Below are 18,623 nucleotides of genomic sequence, written 5' to 3'. Positions count from 1 at the left end.
AGTCCCTTTGCTAACCCAGAATCCAGGGTTTTCATTCAAATGCTTCATAGGCACTGAGCTTGCCTGGATCACTTCTTGCTTTAGAAAATTCACAAATAACTATGCAATACAAGACTTATACACAGCTTTTAAAATCTGTAATTCAGGAATTATGAAAAACTTGGAGCAGGGTTGCCTCAATTTCATTGAAAAGAATCTTCATTATATACGGACAGAAATAAAGTTTGCCTACACATCTAGCTCGGTAAATTTCTTCTTTTGAAATAAAATAAAAATCCAAATCCTTACACTCATGTCAACTAATCCTTTCCAACTCTTGAGAATTTCAGTTTTTCTTTACAGAATATTATGTCTGCAAGAACATGAATACCTCTATTTATAATAAATGCATAATAAATTAATTAAAATGTCTGAAAAATAATTCATTAAACTCTCTAGTTTCATAATTAAATTTGGAACTTAACATCACAGCAACTTTACATCATGAATAAGCAAAAAGATTAGTCAAAAAAAATATGGGCGTCTTAAATTGAACAAGGAAATGCATTGCCATATAAACAAACAGATTTTTTAGTAACTCATTCCTGTATCTGGAAAAAAAAGGGGAATACTAATGTTAACTTTTTAGGATACCCATCAGTCACCTCAAATAATTCTACCATAGATTTATTTACTTGTGATTTTTTTTTTTGTTAATTTTCTGTATTGTATATATTTAAACCACATTTGACTTAAAATTCAAAATCCAGTCCCCCAAGTGCAAACTCGTAGCAGAGTCATCGAAGAGTAAGAGAAATTCAAACAGTTGAAAGCAAGATCTTCATGAAGAAAATAATATAAAAGAAAAATTTTTACAATTAAAGCTATTGAAATACGTAGCTTACCTATTACAGACAGTCGCCTTTTTCTGTCTGTCAGACCAAACACTGTATTATCTAAATCTTCCAGTGAGGGCAGGGGTTCCACATTATTTACACTGGGTGACTGAAAATGCATACGTATTACAAATTGCAGTTAGTACTTTATCCTCCTGACAATGAAAATACTTCACAAACTTTATAGGTTTTGTGCAGCGCAATCCTTTTTTCAAGCAGTCAAAAAGAAGCTTGCCAATTTATATAAAAATTCACCTACTCTAGTAGCTCATTCTTAATATTTTAAAATAATTTTCAATATGTACTAGTATATAAATCCTATCAATATCATGGCCATGATGTGTTAGATAATACCAAAATAACTCAGTATTTAGCCTAGAGTCCACTGCTACCATTTGGTACAACAAACATTTAACTTGTCACAAAGGAGTGGCACCAACATATGCCTTAAGGAACAGTTTGAAATAACTGCAGTTACTTAGATTCTATGCACTTCTCGAATTTGTATCACATCAGTATCCCATTAAGGAACGCTTTTCTACCACTGTAGGGAAGGCAAACACAGAGGAACAGGATCTAGGAAAGAGTTAAACCCAGGTCAATACAAAATGCTAACAGATGCTTAAAGGGAACTGAAGAAGCAATCAGTAATATTTTCAATTAGAAAAATGTCATCTTTAAGAAAAGATACAAGTTATACTTCAATATGAAAACTGAGGAAAAAGACATTTAGCGTGCCAACTCATACCTGTGTATTTCCATGTATTACAAGCAATATCTTGAGACTCTTCATATGAACACTACGGTCAAGCAGTTCAACAGCTTTGTCCAGATCATCCTGTGTGGTTAATGGAATTACAAGCTACAAAAAAGGGAAAAAAAAAATTAAAAAGATGTCTTAAACAGGACACAAGAAAGAAATGAGGAAGTCAAGTGCAGAGAAAGAAATAACTGATGCCATCTTTCATTCCAAACTTGAAAATAAAATTTATTAAATGATGCCTGAAGTTAGCACCAAAATGTCTGAAATTCAACCTTAATTCTTTCTTCAGATGCCTTCAATAGGTACAGCACGGTGGAACAAGTCTTGACAATGAAGGAGCAACCATTTTACATACGTACAACTTAATAGCCGACAAGTTTCAGAGCAACGCGTTCAACAGTGTCACTGTATTTGCCAACTCCTAAATCAATGCAAGCCTATCAGATTAATAAAAATAAGCCCTGCTTTAGAGAGCATAAAGCACATTTCTGTATCTCACAATATTACAACTACATTTGTTTGAAGTTGCATCACTAACAGAACTTCATCAAAAATCAGAATTTGTTAAGAAAATGTATCAAGCATGACGTGACCGACGTGGAACAACTGTAGTCCTCACTAGACTCTTACTTGGATCTAATTAATTAGCATTAACTTGGTATAAATGTATTTTTAGAACAGAAAAGGTTATGCCATTAAAGCACACTTGAGATCTGAGTTCTCTAACAACTAAAATTGTGCTTACGTTTCAGAAATGTAAATTACAACTTCTGCTTGTAACAAAGGAACAATGCAATATGGGGTTTTAAAAATCTATTCTAGTTGTAAATAGTCTCAGTCAGTGATGCTCAAATACAACATCAGTTGAAATACAGTACTTTTATACAAAAAGAAATGTGAAAGAGGGAGGAAGGTCTGCATAACAAATGAGCGTACTCTTCATTTTAAGTTGCACTTTTAATGCTCGTGACAGGTTATTACCATCACATTTCGGAAAGGTGATGGGATGATTTGCCAACTAGTGCAGAAGTCGGCAAGCAGAAAACCTGCTCAAATGCCTGAAGATCTATCAGAGGAAGGAGCTGAGGCTAAAACATCACGAATGGCCATTTCTCCTGACCTTTCTAATCTCCAAAAGCCTTCTGTTGGAATTCTTCATTTTGAGGATCAGTTTCACAGAAGGGCCTGGTAAGGTAGCGAGTAACCAAAAAACAGCAATTACAGGCATTTTCTTCTGCAAAGATGCAGATTAGATACAGCAATCATGTTGTGCATAACCAAGCACACGAATAATCCTCCATGCACTTCACTGACTCAAGGCAAAAACCAGAAGTAACTCCTACGAATAGATCCTGCATCTGTAAATATATTTCCTATTAATAATTTTGTCTCTACTTCTAAAGAAGAGCTGGAAGCAATATCGACCAGACATAAGTGGCTTGACAGCACTGGCACTGTTCCCAAGAAATCTTTGGGAACCAGCCACTTTAAGAGGAGCAACAGTTAAGCCTAGTTCTCCAAACTAAACATAACTAAATGCAGCATTCTAGCAATTACCTAACAAGATTAATCCTTAAAGAAAAAAAGTGTACAAGAAAGGTAAATGTTATTTCAAATTTACGAACACGACAAAGTTCAAAGAGGTGAAAGACTTTCCCAAAGTCATGCAACAGGACTGTGGCAGAGCAGGAAGACAATTTACCCATTCCCACTCAAGTCTGAGACATAATTCTTTAAGATATGACTCTCCCCATAAAACATTTCACACATCTCCTGCCTATGCTAATTTAGACAAGCCTTGCATATTTGAGAACACACACAATAGAAATCTGGGGTTTTGTCACAGAAGTAAGTTTTGTTACGAGAGCAAATTTCAGCCTCAAAATAATCAATGTACAAGTTACTGAGAATTTAGAAGACCCAGAATATTACCTCATTATTGCTGTAATGTAAATCCATAGTCTGTCCAAAAGCAACTTTAGCTTTAGCTGCAAGATCTTCAAGTTTAACAGGCCTTGGTAACTGCAGGATCCTGAAACACAATTTAAGTTATAAAGATTCTTTTGTCCATTACTTATGAAAATCCGGCAACTCATTACTTAAGAATGATCTTAGAATTAAATTTGTTACTAAAAAGACCATGAGAGGCTATGCTTTATTCACTGTTGCCCATATTTTGAGTCATTAAAAAAAGAGAAGCGCACTGAAAAAGTTGTAAGGGATAATCATGCATAAAATTAGATCTCATTATGACTATTTTACTTGCTTGTGTATGTCTTCTTTCTTAACTTAATGCTTTGCATGCCTCCATTCCAGAGGCAAATTCTTAGAAACTTCTAAAATTTTCTGCTTCAGTAAACTAAGACAATGGAGTACCATAGGTTGACAACCATTAAGCATCAGAAAGGAATTACTCCTACAATCCCCATTTTTTGGAAATCCACACAAGACTATTTTATCTGAGTAAGGTAACTAAATGTCACCATCTTTACCATAATGAATTACACACTCAAACTGCTGAGTCCATCACTAACTGTGCTTCAAAAATGCTCCTGTAAAAATGTTGCAGTTGTAGGTCATCAACTCAGATTCTATTTTCACCCAATGTCTTGTCAAACCAAATAGCCCAAAATGCCTGTAACTGACCTTTTACTATAAAAAAAAACCCTATTTTATTATTTGAGACACAATACCATGAAACAAAAAAGTTTTTAGAAATGACTAAGCTAGTGAGGTACATTCAATTCACATTCAGAAAAGAAACAGTACTCCAATTTTGTGAAGCAGAAAGATTAGCAAAGGGTAACTGTCCCTTTTATCAGTGTTTCAGTTGGTACACTGGTTAGGGAACAATAATTCTCACTAAAATGAGGCTAGAAGACAGACCACTTCCAATTAAAAATTATTTTGAAAAATAAAATTTTAAAAGAAAACCCGCCAATTCTCACTGAACTTAACAATTTAGCAATCCTGGAACTCTGCCCATCGCACTGCACACCCCTAGGTACAGAGTGCCACATTCTCTACTGAAAGAAATTCTGGAATCGCTTCTCTTTTCCGCTTCCCTTTTTAAAAATTAGTGAGAAAGGCATTGCATAACTTATTTTTCTTGCACAATTTCATTATTTTATCTTCAGATCTACATACTCAGGCAACAAAAGTATCACAACTCATGCTGAGCAATGAGGCTGGGCTGCCCAGTACCCAGCCTAAAACAGAGCTAGGCCCATCAGCATAAAAGCTTGGGAAAGGTATCTTTCCACACACTTACTTTATGCTTGTGTTCCTATTGAATTGATTAACTTGGTCCACCGTGAAAGTGAATAAACTGCAAAAATGTACTGTCATTGCAGACTGGGAGTGAGTAAACAGTTCTCTGTTTTAAATTCACGCTTCCGCTTATTTCACAAGAATTTGTTAGGTAGAAGAGTCCTCAATTTTCAAAGATGCTGAAGAGACTTATTTCCTCCAAATCACTTATAGAGCTCAACCATTACTGATGCACTGTTACTTGTGATGTTCAGCAGAGAGATGTAAATATACTGAAGACTGTTAATACCTAGGGAACTATTTTACTACCCCATGTAAAAAGCGGGCACATACTGCATTCAGCAGGGAGACACACTGATCTACTGCACATCACACTAAGGACTGCCCAGAAGTAGCATAGGTTTCATTCTGAAGCAACCTTTACTTTAGGAATTTATCATTTCTACTGAGAGATAGCATGACCAGGATATTATTTCCTTTTTCATTAAGTATTTTCAAAGATCTTATTCTATAACCATTTCTCTGTAGGTACAATGAAAGTTTATGCTTTCAGAAAGAGACAAACAGACAAACAGTTGTCCACAAACCAGTTCTGCACAGAACTGCAGATTCAACTTCTGTAAAAGCTTTTGAGCAGCCATCAGAGCAGAGATATATGAGAGATATGTCTGTGTACTTTAAGCACGTACATCATTCACCTCTCATACACAAAACGAAAATAAATTTTAACTGATTATTCAAAATTATAAATGAAAACAATCTAATTATAAAGCCTAATAAACTTTACTATTACAGTTCTCAGATTGGTTCCTTCAATGTATAATCCAATATTGAGCTTTAAGATCTAGGCTTCTTCCTCTGGGTATTACAGCAACAATACATTATCATGTATTTATTAAGCACATGATGCAGCAAAAAAAAATATTTGCTGGTCTACTCATATTTGAGATCTATGCTAATGATCTAAGTAATTGTTCTAGGCTACAAACATCTATCTGAAGTGCAAACAAATGAAGGATATTCCATGGGACATAGCTGCGGTAAGATACTACTTAGAGCACACATTTTAAACAGATTAATTCTCTTTAAATTGTGTTCATATCAGAATTAAATTTAAGCTCAAACCAAATACATTCAGATATCTGAAACACTTTGAACAGTTTATTTGAAACTTCATGACAGGAGCCCAACAAAATGCTATAAAAAATTAAAAGACAACATTGTTTCCTGTGTTCCCGCCTTACCTTTTTTCACCTCGATGTTCAAATTTGACTCTAACATCATTCTGTAAGAAAAGAAATAAAGGAATCAGTGTTAGTTTGTTACTACCTCCTTTAATGAAGGCCATGAAATCCTGTTCAATAATCCTACACCAGAAGTAAAAATCCTTAAGTAGTCCATATTAATTCTCTGTCCTTTCTGATATACCAAGTATTTTAATAAGCTACTTCTGCTGAGGTATCCGATAGAGGCCTTAAGCGTGTAAAAAATATAAAAAAATATTCTGAAGTACAATAAACGCTTCTGTAAGTAAACACATTGTTTTCTATCAATATATTTTAATATTATAACAGATTCATGATTTCAAATTCATCGTGAAACTGATTACCAAAGAATTCTTTATTGCGAACAGGTAGGTAGATTTAGCGACCGTAACAGGTTTTTATGTTACCAACGAAGTTACCAACACTTCAGAGCTGAGCGTTCCAGGCTTAAGAAATGTATCTTGTTTCATAAGCATTACCATAGAAACCCACACATGTAATTAAGCCAGCATTCATGCAATCAATTTCCCAATAACAAAGATACGTGCAAATATCTGCAGTTACATGGAAGTAAAATTGTTTTGCAAAATCATGATTTTAGGAATCAAATTATACTAGCAACCATTCCAGGAAAAAAAATAATGCATTCAAACACAGAGATTATATCCAAATAACAATGTTGTACCTTCCAAAAAATCACTTGACTTACAAGTGATTAATTTCAAAATTCACAAATTTAAACAGAATGTCAAACACGTATTTCCCCCTCACCACTACCACTTTTAGATTCAGAAATGGCTCGATTACTTTTCTTTTAACTTTCTAAACATGTATTACATTCTAATCATTTTGGATCATATACGCACATTACTACATGTCTAATGTCACAGCTCAGAGGCAAGTTATATGACACTAGCAAAGCACCATTGTGTTATATACTGAACTCTTACAGCTTTTAAAGCACCAAAGGAAAAAGATGTAGCCCTTGGATTCTGACAGTTTAAGAGCCAAATACGTTCAAATACTTTGATCTTTAACAGGTAAAACAAGACTGTACAAACTGAAGTTTCATGAAATATTGGACTATCAATTAAGGATCCAATCAAATAAACATACAGTTAACTCAATAGGGCTATTACAACAATTGGGGTAAAAATCTACATCCTCTCCGAATCTCTCCATATAGTAGTTCAAACCTATCAACTAAGTATTCCTACTTTTCCATCTGTGTTCAGTATATGCAGGGGAAAAAAAAAAAAAAAGAAACAGCTGCAGAGAGCTCACATTTCCAGCATATGAACAAACAAAAAAATCCAGGTCAAAGATGCAGTAAAGGAGCTTAAGTATGTTTCTGCTGCTGTACTGACATTCTTTAGTATGATATAGTTGACAACTGGGCAATCTAATATACCTATAAAATTCATTCTAAAGAAGCATTCTAAATAAGAGATACTAGCACACCTTGATATTTTAAAATAGTCTAATACCAACCAAATAATAAAAATAAAAAAATAAATCAATCTACATACAGTGTCAAAATACCCCTATAATCTTCAATTTATCAGAATTGGAGTCATTTAAGCATACGCTATGTTCTGGTCTGAAATGCCACCATTTCATTTTGCTGATAATTTAAGAACACGAACAAAGAAAATGGCAGCGCATGTGGGAGACTAATAGCTCATTCTGGTATGCTCACTGGTCTGGCAAGAAAAATAATTATAGAAGTCACAGCAGGACATTCCATGTTCAATAGGTTAGTAAGTATATTAAAGATTACCTGTTTTTTAGGTGAAGACGACTTTGGTTTTCCTGTTTCTTGCTGGGGCAACACAGGACGACTGGCCTTATGAAGCACAGCCAAATCCTGCATGATTGAATTCAAAGCTTGCTGCTCATCTGCTCACAGAAAAAGACCAGATAAGAGAAGTGTAAACGACTGTTATATTTGAAGTGCATTACTGCCTCATTTCACAAATAGGCAGGCATTATTCTAAAATCTAGAAGTCCATATTGCACTTCAGTACATAATTGCCAAATTAAAAAAACATTACTGCCATGTTGCAAACATTTTTTATTTTATTTATCATTAACAGTGCTTAAGGAAATAAACAGCTTAATCAGTAAACACGCTTAAATGGCAGGTCTAAAAAACTCAAGTCATAACAGAGATTGACAACTCTACAGAACTGCTGGCTTATTAATAATAGAAAGGCAGGGGAAAAAAAAAGGCTTATCTACTTTGTTTGAAATAATGTCCATGGATGAGATGTTAACTAGAAATCATACATCCACCCCCAATTTGTAAATAAAGAAAAAGAAAAGCAAGTACTTTTGAATCATTTTTCCTCTGTCCTGAACAGGTACAATCATGCACATAGGAAGCACATACAAACCCCCAGAGGAGCTCAAACTCCACTGTTTGAGCATCTGCTGACGGTTCACAGAGTAATTTAAAACACAAAACCAAAAAAAAACACCACCAAAAAAACCCCACAAAACCAAAAAACCCACTACAACAAAACACTACAGAACTTTTTCAGGACTGCAAATGTAGGGGGTTTTAGGACTTATAGGAATAATTCACAAGGAGAAACAAAAGCACTGAACCCAGGGACAACAAAAGCGCTGAACCCAAGAGCGCAGCTTAGATTTTAAGTTCACACAAAATTCAAATCCTAATAATCTGATGCAGCTGCGATGGCCTGAGGCCACGCTAGACAAGGTTTGCCCTGGAACTGGGATGCTCCTTTAGACAGAAAAGCACTTAGAAGCCCAAAAGCCTGTACGTCTGTCACTAAGGGAAATTTATTTGTCACTAATATTTTGTATTAATTCCTTGCCACAGCAACAGTACTATACTCAACATGCATCTCGAACACCGGATCACAAAATTTGTCTAACAAGGTGTTGATTGTATGCCTTCACACTACTTCACAATGGATACATTTGCTGAAGAATTCATTGCTAAGTGCTGGGATTTACAAAGAACAGTATTTCTCAAACATGGACCTGAGAAAAACTCAGCATTAAAATCAGGAAGCAAGCATTCCAGGTATTCAGCAATGATGAGAATACCTTCACACTCTGTTCAAATATAACCAAATATATTTGCCGTATCAGGAAATTGTGGGATTTCAGTGTTCTAATTTAATAGATTCTTAACAGATCAGAAAGCTGGTCTGAAAATGAGTAACTTTGATCATCGTTCATGCTGTCATTATTCATAACTCTACTAAGATACGCAAATCTATAAAAGCAAGTTTTACTAGCAATATTTAATGGCAGAACTGAAGGCATTCTTGCAGCTCAGTTATTCCTTTCTCACACTAAAACACACATCAAAACTTGCCACAATTAAAAAAATTAAACTCTTTTATTGTGTTATAGCCTGTTCTAGGGCTCAGCAATAAAAAAAATTAATGTTGTTCTTTCAGCAGTTGGTTAGAGGAGGTTTAGTTCCCAGTGGTCACTAGGTAGCATATTTCATACAAAGGAAAGCAAAGCATTGAGGCAAAGCATCTAAAGTTTACTGAATATGCAATATGACTCTATAGTCTTTTCTCTCACACAAAATGTTGGAGAATATCAGAAATCCAAAGAGTGCTGCATTCCTAGATTCAGCTACTTTATTTAGCATGAGGTTAGCGAAAAAATACCATAACAATAAAAAAATAAACAAAAACAATAAAAATGTGTGTGTTTTGGTTAGCGGGTTGGTTTGTTGGGATTTTTTTTTTTTTTTGAGAGTGAGCACTGATAAGTGATTACAGTAACAACACGGTCAACTCAAAAAGCATGTACAACTTGAAAAATCAACATCAAATTTAAAACAATACAAATGTGCTACATATTTAGAAGAACACGGGCCATCTGCACAGTCCTGGCTTTTCAGTGCAATGACACCATAAAATACAATAAAATTCTTTAATACAGATTTTGTGGGGTTTTTTTCCCCCCAAGAGCCATTACCATTTAGAGCACAGTAAATATTAATCAGTACCCTAATACCATGAATCTCAATTTCCTATACTTCAATTTTTAAATTACCATATCATGACGGAAAAGTACTATATTCCAATGGAAAAAAAACAACCAGAGGTATTTTGAATACTAGCAAAGCAGCTGAACACTGTCTTTCATGTAGACATTACATTGAGTTACGCAGCCAAAGCACACATTTCTTAGGAATGGTATTACATTAATGTTTTGGTCTTCAATAGAAATGAAAAGTATCCAAATTAAATTTTTATATACATTACACGCAAGACTTACCCATAATGGCAGTGAGCCTGAAAACTTGAACTTCAGGGAAACAGTTGCTTCATTAGCATTATTTTATTTCCTAAAACACAAACCCAAAAATACACAATTATTCAAGTTGTCAAAGCCACGTAAAACAGTCAACTCTTCACTGTTTGCAGGCAGTTTTTCTAATAGTCTACATATCAAATACACATATAAACTACAAATAAGATTGCGTATGTAGATAAGACATGTGGAGAAAACAGATATTGTCCCCAAAGCCTCACTGGGCTCTGAGCAACATATATAGACTTTCAGAAGACACAAAGCCCAAACTAAATATTCTTCCAGACTTTAGCTGATTTTAGTCTCTATCTACATCCCAAAAATGATGATTAGTAGCTTAATTAGTCATAATACTCTGCTACATGGGATACCCACTACTCCAGATTATTAAGAACCGATTCTTTTTCTACAGGTTCCCATATCTGGTGTTCAAAGTTCTGTGCTCAGAACTACACATAGATAGTTCATATATATAAATATGAAGCTCACAGCACAAATCAAGAGGCATAGATACCTATTGATTATTTAAACTAGAAAACTTCATTTGGTAGGTTTTGTTCATCATAATGCAAGAATATTACTAACATTCCTGTTGAGATATCCCAACACTCCTGAAAGCAAATGCCTCTGGAAGACAGCGGGTATTAACTTTTAATAGACAATATTTAATATACAATATACAAATACAAGTTATCCAGAAAAGCAGAAACACAGGGGGCACATTTCTGAACAAACCCTGTCATCACAATATCTCGAACATTGGCCAATTAGAAAAAACAATAGCTAAGGACTAATTGAAATAATCCATGAGATGCTATTATGGAGCTTAACAGCAAAAAACTAAGGACACATCCCTAAATAGACAGTGAGATTTGTCGTAATACAGGCTACCACAGGAAGAATTCAGAATTCTTAATGCAAGACCACAGAAGAAAACTCTCTAATTTCTTAAGCAGTCACTGTGACCAAGTAGGAGGAGGCTATTCCCTTCTTTTCCTGGCTGCAGTGGACCATCCATACTTCTGACTCAGAGCTGAAAGATCTACCCTACTCCGATAAAACATGATTTCCCTGAAAATTTGTTCAAGGAACTACAGATACCAAATATGACACTTTATTTTTTTTTTTAAAACAGATTTTTTTTTCTCATGGTTTAGTTCCTTACCATTGTCAAATGACCCTTGATGCCAGCACAGGGCCAACCAAGTACATGGTTGAGAACAGAGGGGAGGTGGCCAGCTCTTTCAGCACCAGCCAGTCAGGCGGCTCTGCTTGAATATACTGCCAATTTTCTACCTAACAACAAATTAATTACAATTTTCCAAAGGATTTCTGAGCAACTTCAGTTAGGCATCTAAGAGTTTCTGGCACTGTGTCTCTTTCTTACTCATTTCATTAAAACAGCCTTTTTAAGCAGCATTCATTTCACCACTGTGACTAGAAAGCTTCACATACTTCTGGCATATTTTTCATAAAGAAATTTGGACTTGAGAGACATATAAAGGTCTCTGCTGTATACTGCCTTTTACCTACATATCAGATGACTCATCTACTATTGTCTATTTCAAGGTCCACAATAACCAAGAAAAGATCGGGCTTTTAAAGAAGATCCAGAGGTCCCACTCTACAATCAGACATCAGTTCAGTTGAGAGCGCACAAGAGAAGTAAAATAAAGCTGAAAATATGATTCAAGTGTATTCAGAGCTACATACTCCCAAGTCTGTGGACAGCCTCAAAACAGAACCTGAAATACCTTCCAAGTGTTGTGGGAAAGAAACTCCCATCTAATGCTTTGTAAAGTATTAAAGCCTGCAAAAGTGTGAGAAGTGTATCTGGCCTGGGTTGCCCAGTCTCAAGAGACAACCCCAACTTTTACTACTAACATGGTCTCCAGCCTCTTGATTCCACCACAGTGAGAGACAGAAAAATCTGTTTAAAAAAAAAAAAAAAGCTCTGTTGCTCCATAAAACAAAAGGAAAACCGTGAAGATACAAAATAAAGGGATTTGTACTAATCTTCAGAGAGGAAAAAAGGGGCTGAATTTGTGCAGAATGCCAGTAGCCAAGATCATTCAAAATAAGGACAGAATCTTTAGGTCTTGCTGTCACACAATGCCAGGAGGTCTGGTTTACTTAGTGAACTGGGATTACCTTCATAGCCTTAAATACCACAACTACCTTTTTTCCCCACGTCTGATCCTTTGCATCCCTGAGAGTCAAAAAACCAAAACAGAACACATATTCAATTATTTCCTACGCTGTTTTTTGTGTCAGCTGTAGTCTTGGGGGATCTTCCAAAGCACTTCACTGAAGTGCTTATAGAACATTTCTTTAATTCTGTATTTGATCCAACTGTCTTAAAATGAGAGCTGGTGTCATTTTCATAAAGTGCTTGATTTAATTAGCTGTCTTAATACATTAAACATAAAAATGTATTTCATGACTTTGGAGGAAGTACTTTGTAATACTTCCTTGTAAGCATTTCAAAGAAATAGAAAAGTTCTGTGAGACACTTTAAATCTTCTGCCACACTTTAAGAAAACAACAAGAAGTTGTGTCTCCAAACAAATACCCAAGATGTTCTTCCTCCACCTAGCTGAAATAACCGAACTTGGGAGCTTGAGACATTTGAGCTACAGGGCTCATACAGGGCAGGGAAGCTGAAGAAGAAGAAACATCTTCGGAAACATCTTCTGCAAGTTCCTTCATCTATCAGAATTCATTCTTTAGTATTAATCTGTGGCATCTCTCATTAGAAGAACATAAACTAGTAAGCGAGCATACGTTTCTTTCCCCTTACGCTTCCTTCTTATTTCTTAGAAGGAAAAAAAAAACCAAACTTAGAAAAATTAAACTTCTCTGAATAATTTAGGGACTTTTCACTTTATCACCCATGATAACCAAAATTCTTTCTGTTCACATATAATTAATCACCAACTAAACATCTTAAAAATCTTTTCATTAGCATTTACTGTCACTTCAAAAATAAGCTAACAACATTTAAATTTCAATTAAACAGGTGACCCAGATCAAACTTTATGAAGACTTCACCTATGTGAATTGAGAAAACACTTCTGTTTTCAACTGCTCATTTTTGCAATGGACTATAACAGGGTGGTGGTGGGGAGAGAGGAAAAACAAGCTGACAAAAATCAACTTTTTTAAACAAAAAAAAAAAAATACGTTCAGTAGAAGCGGAAAAAAGCATACCCTCATCCATGGTTAAAAAGCAGTGTTAGGAAAACACGCACACACACAGAGTAGGTGACAATTCAGGACAAAAAGGAAGTGAAACAGAGAAAGCTGGAACTCAGAGAAAGATTCAGAAGAAGTAAATGCAGCAAAAAACACAACAGCAGATGCAAAGGCAGAATAAGATTATGTCAAGGTCTTGCAGAGAAACACAAGCAGCTTGAATTTGAATGCAATTAAAGGATGACAGAGAGTGAATTTCAAAAAGGTGATGATGTGATAAGAGTAGCAAACAAAGAATATCCTAGCAACAGCATTTTGGATATAAGGGCGGAGAGATGCTGATTCATATTCACGAATCACTTCCCATCAACCACCTTCCACAGAGCCTGGAAGTCTTGCAGAATCTGACACAGCCACTGAAGGAAGAAGATATCCAGGTGATTCTTGGAAATTGTTTTTAGGTTTCTCATGGCAAACGAAACAAAGCCTGAGGGCAAATCAGTCATGTTCATGATAATCCAGCTCTTCAAATACTCTGTGCTAGATTGTCCACATGCATACGCTTCTTCTATAATAAATGCAACAGGGTTAAGCTGCCTCTTGGTTACTGAGAGATAAAAGTACACAAACACCAGCACACGCATTACACCGTCTCTCATGACTGACTTGGTCACATTCAAAAACTTGTAGGCTAGGGGAAAAAAAAAAAAAAAAAAAAAAGCTTTACCCTCACACAGTAGAGGAAGAAAGCAAGCAGATGCTATATGACGTGATTATTTATCAAGTGAGCAAGAAAGGGTGGTTTGGTTCTGTGGAATATGGAGATATGGAGTGTGCAGAAATGAAATGGTTTCTAGAGCATGCAACTCCATAACAGAAGTACAATTTTTAAATAGTAAGATTAGCTACGGCTACAATGAGAGCCATAAACTAATCATATGAGAACAGTAAAGATAGTATATAAGCACTTAAGAACAAAAGCAAGCTTTCATGCTGCTTTATATGTCAAAAATCAAGAAAAAAATACAGTGAAGCAAGCAATCTGTCATAGCCTGATTTTGTAAGGAATTGAGACTTATACAGTAACACTTCACCTACACAGAAAGGTGCCTTACACCTTTGGAGTTCAAACCTGTTCCAATAGTGGAGCAGGAATCTCAAAGACACCAATTCCCTACAATTTTCGCTAAAATAAATCAGTCCAAGGATACACAGTTCCCCATTCTTGCACCAAAGCAAAATGACACAATGTGAACTCAAAAGGAAGATGCACTATAATTTTTCCAATCACAGGTAAAGATTAAATTGGAGATTATACTATATTGGGCATAAGCAAGTTAAACCAAAGTGACAAGCAATCAAAATTTGCTTAGCATTGCTATTCAGAGACATACTTTCTTATAAAAAAATAGATGATACAAAGAGCCAGGTAAACACGAAGAGTGAGTATTCACAGGTAAGTTTTGAGACTGTAGTACGAATAACCAGAACATAAGGTAAGACTATAAAAATTTATTTCATAACAAGAAGAATGAGCCAGACAAAACAGTTTTACCCCCAAAACCCACTATTTTAAACAATCAAATGCTTGGTCTCACACAACTAACCTCTTATAAATCACAGTAAGCAAGGCTGACAAAACCTCAAGTGATCACCTACTCAAATACAACTACTTAACCGTTAACCAAAATAACGTGCAGCACTGCTCATCATGGGGTTTTTTTTCAAAATCAAATAAAAATAGTGTCTGTGAACAAGACAGCAAACAGTAATACCTAAATCTGAACTTATATAGAAGAATTTTTCATAGCTCAAGGCAACTGTTGGGATAAACGACAGGAACTTACGTAGTGTGGCAAGCATAGAAGAAAATTCAGTATTGTTACAAGATATTAGCGGATACCTAAAAGAAGGTAACTCCATAGAAACGAGCGTAAAAGAGAGGATTTTATATGGACACACACACAAATGAACACTGGACAAAACCCCCACCTTTTTCAAAGAATGTGAAAGCAGCAGCAGTAACACAAAATCATGAAGGTTAGAAAAAAGAGAAGAAAAGAGCAGTAACAAGAAGAATATTTAAGCAGGTAACAGAAAGGTCTGTCAATAATCAGAGCCTAACAATAACACATCAGATGTGAGTTCAGTTTCAGAAAAATTCAGATAATAATACATAAGAAAAAAAAATTAAATCAATACAAATCAGAAGCCAATGATAAATTAAGGTAACATTTAGAAAAGAAACCAAAACAAAATAGGACTCAGTGGATCAAATTTGGAACATCAGAAATTAAGTTTAACTGGTGAATAAAATAATGGAAATATTCTTCCTGTCACAGTACTATGGAATCTTTCAAAACTAACAGATATTAGAGGGGAATGAATGGATATAAGTTTCTTAGAAAAAAAGCTGTTAAAACATTTCATTCCAAGCCTTCTTTGCACACCTCAAGGAATTTTAAGGTCTGAAAGCTGGCAAGGAGGGATTTTTCCTATCAACAGCATGCCAGTAAAGGGCACAAGCCACAGAGCAGTAATACTCTCCCTCCTTGAAGAACTAGTTCTTCCTCTGTCATGTGCCCCCTTCTGTTGTGAAGCACCCTCTTCCCCCCTTAATTTATCCCAATAGTGAGATTAATTGCATGGGACAGGACACACTGAGAGGGTCCCCCTAGTTCTGCTGTGCAAGGAAAGACTGGAAAAACAGCAGAACCCATCAAGCTCTGCCAGCTGGTGCCCCAGAGCAAGGAAAAGAGACACAATCTAGAGCAGCATCTCTCACAACCAGGGCAGTAATTCAGGACTGACTACCAGCCCTGGGTTCAGACAGCATGACCCAGAAACTGTATTCCCCTCTATTTTCTCCTTACTGCTTGTTTTTCTATAGGCACCATCATTCAACAATTCTATCCTGAACAGCTGAACTAAACCCTTCTGCAACTAGAACGGCAGTTTGACAGAGTAAAGAACATATCAAATACGTCTTTGCAGAAAGAGCACTTCTGGTTTATTTCCTGCAAAAGTACTTGGGTTTATTTTTCAAAATATTTTAAGTCCTGTTCTGATTGTATGTAGCTTAGTCAGCATACTTCTAAACTTTGCCCCGAATTTCTCACTCTCTTGTAATTAAACCAGTTTATTCAGAACCCCAAGTATTATACAAAGACCGAGCAACCTTAAAACACATAGTACCATGAGTCAGCTACCTCCATCAGCACAATAGGCTTCATAAAACAATAGCACCCAACTCATTCAAAGTTAACAGACTTTTTTTTTTAATAAAAATATATTAAGGGAAAAAAAAACACTCAGATACACAGATACATATTCAGTTACTGAATTTAGATGGTGAAATAGCAAGTGGTGATAAAAAACAGGAAGAAAGAGTCAGCATCCATTTTTTGTTCTGGTTTTGAAAAAAATCAAGAAGATGTATCCAAACCACAGCATAGTGTTACTGGAATAGAAATTTCATCATCCACAATAACAAAGAGATACAATGTACTATTTGTAATATACTTCATATCAAACATTTTAAATTAAAGATCTAGTGTCTTGTAAGAGTCTAAGACTCTTCACAAAATTAATACTTCTTACAATATTTGGAAATACCTGGAAAACAAGAAGATTCCAGTGGATTGTAAATATTGTATAAATAACTGAAAAGGATAAAGGAAAAGGTCAAAGAGCCGACAATCATTTACCTCCACACCAATTTAAAGTAAAAAAATGTAATAATTAGCTTGGTTTCTACCATGGAATTAAAAGCAAAAACACAGTAAATGCCTTGATTTCAAGGATTATTATTACTGCCAAGCAAAATATGGCTTCTTGAAATGATTACAGATTAGTTAACAGAACTAACTACAGCAATTACTCTACTTAGGTTTTTCCAACGTATTTGGCTAAATAACACATGACATTTTAATTATTTGCTTTAAAGTCTCAATTAACTAATAGGAAACTCAGCTGATAGATTAAAATAAAATATTTTGAGATCCATATTCTTATTTAGCAGAAAACATCACTTAACATGATTCCTAGTGCAACCCCCTGCAGTCCAGCAATGATCAGGTAGACACAATGAGATATACAAATAACGGCTTAAGCAAATGACCAGAATCACATTTAAAAATAGCCACAGTCCAACAAAATGTATTTAATACAGTTAAATATTTTAAATACTTGTACTAATTTATTGTGAGTTTTCCCCCATTTAATATTAATTTTTATTGTGTTTAATAACTGTTTTTTTTAAGAGATGAGCTGTATTTATTGTGCTAAAACTGACAGGACTGCTTTTTGAACTTTTATCCTCCTTACAACCAGGATGGCACCACCCATAATTAGAAGTTGTATTTTATGTAAATCTAAATATTGTGGTTTATTATGTTTATTGAATAATGGTTTTGCATTTAATGCATTTTGACATGAGGACAATCACTTAGGAAACTGGAAAAAAGTTGCAGCTGCAAGTCTGGAGAGTCTTAGCAAGAGACAATTCAGAAGAATTATTAAATCACAATGTATAATTACCTATCATAAGTGCAATACAAAACTAAACAAGGACAATGCAATCCTTGTGTGTATAAAAATGCAGTGTATGCAGAAGCCATCTTGCTTGTGTACACAACCTACAGATACACTGTTCTGTGTAGAATATCAGAAAGAGTGCAGACAGCAAGTGTGGGATGGCTGAAGCATCAGTACCTTTATTGCTGTTACAGATGTATCAGGTATCTCTACAACGTGCAGACTTGAAATTTCTTAAACTGAAGACTTTTAAAATCTTCCCGGCAAGTAAAAAAAAAGTAAATTTATGTCTAATTTAGCAAACAAGACCATGCAGACTTGCCTCACCTGTACAGCTACAGATATGATTTGGTATTTGTTTATTTTCTGGAAAGAATGGTTACTCGCTGTACTCCTTCCAGAGTTCAA

At 35.1% G+C, this 18,623-nt stretch overlaps 1 protein-coding gene across 4 annotated transcripts in view; it reads right to left on the bottom strand.

Annotated features, from left to right (window-relative positions):
* MAP3K2 (mitogen-activated protein kinase kinase kinase 2) overlaps positions 1–18,623 on the bottom strand; it is a 50,874-nt gene that overhangs the window by 20,693 nt on the left and 11,558 nt on the right. For all 4 annotated transcript variants that reach the window (XM_074594387.1, XM_074594389.1, XM_074594386.1 and 1 more), the window contains 6 exons: positions 10,449–10,518; positions 7,954–8,072; positions 6,153–6,193; positions 3,571–3,670; positions 1,624–1,737; positions 885–984 (listed from right to left, as the gene is read on the bottom strand). In XM_074594387.1, coding sequence (XP_074450488.1) covers positions 885–984; positions 1,624–1,737; positions 3,571–3,670; positions 6,153–6,193; positions 7,954–8,072; positions 10,449–10,452 — 478 coding nt within the window. In that variant the 5' untranslated portion in view covers positions 10,453–10,518. The remainder of the gene's footprint in view (positions 1–884; positions 985–1,623; positions 1,738–3,570; positions 3,671–6,152; positions 6,194–7,953; positions 8,073–10,448; positions 10,519–18,623) is intronic.

This window comes from Larus michahellis, chromosome 7 (assembly GCF_964199755.1).
Source record: "Larus michahellis chromosome 7, bLarMic1.1, whole genome shotgun sequence".
Taxonomy (NCBI): domain Eukaryota; kingdom Metazoa; phylum Chordata; class Aves; order Charadriiformes; family Laridae; genus Larus; species Larus michahellis.
The sequence above is the reverse complement of the archived record's forward strand: the minus strand, read 5'-3'. Positions and strand labels throughout refer to the sequence as shown.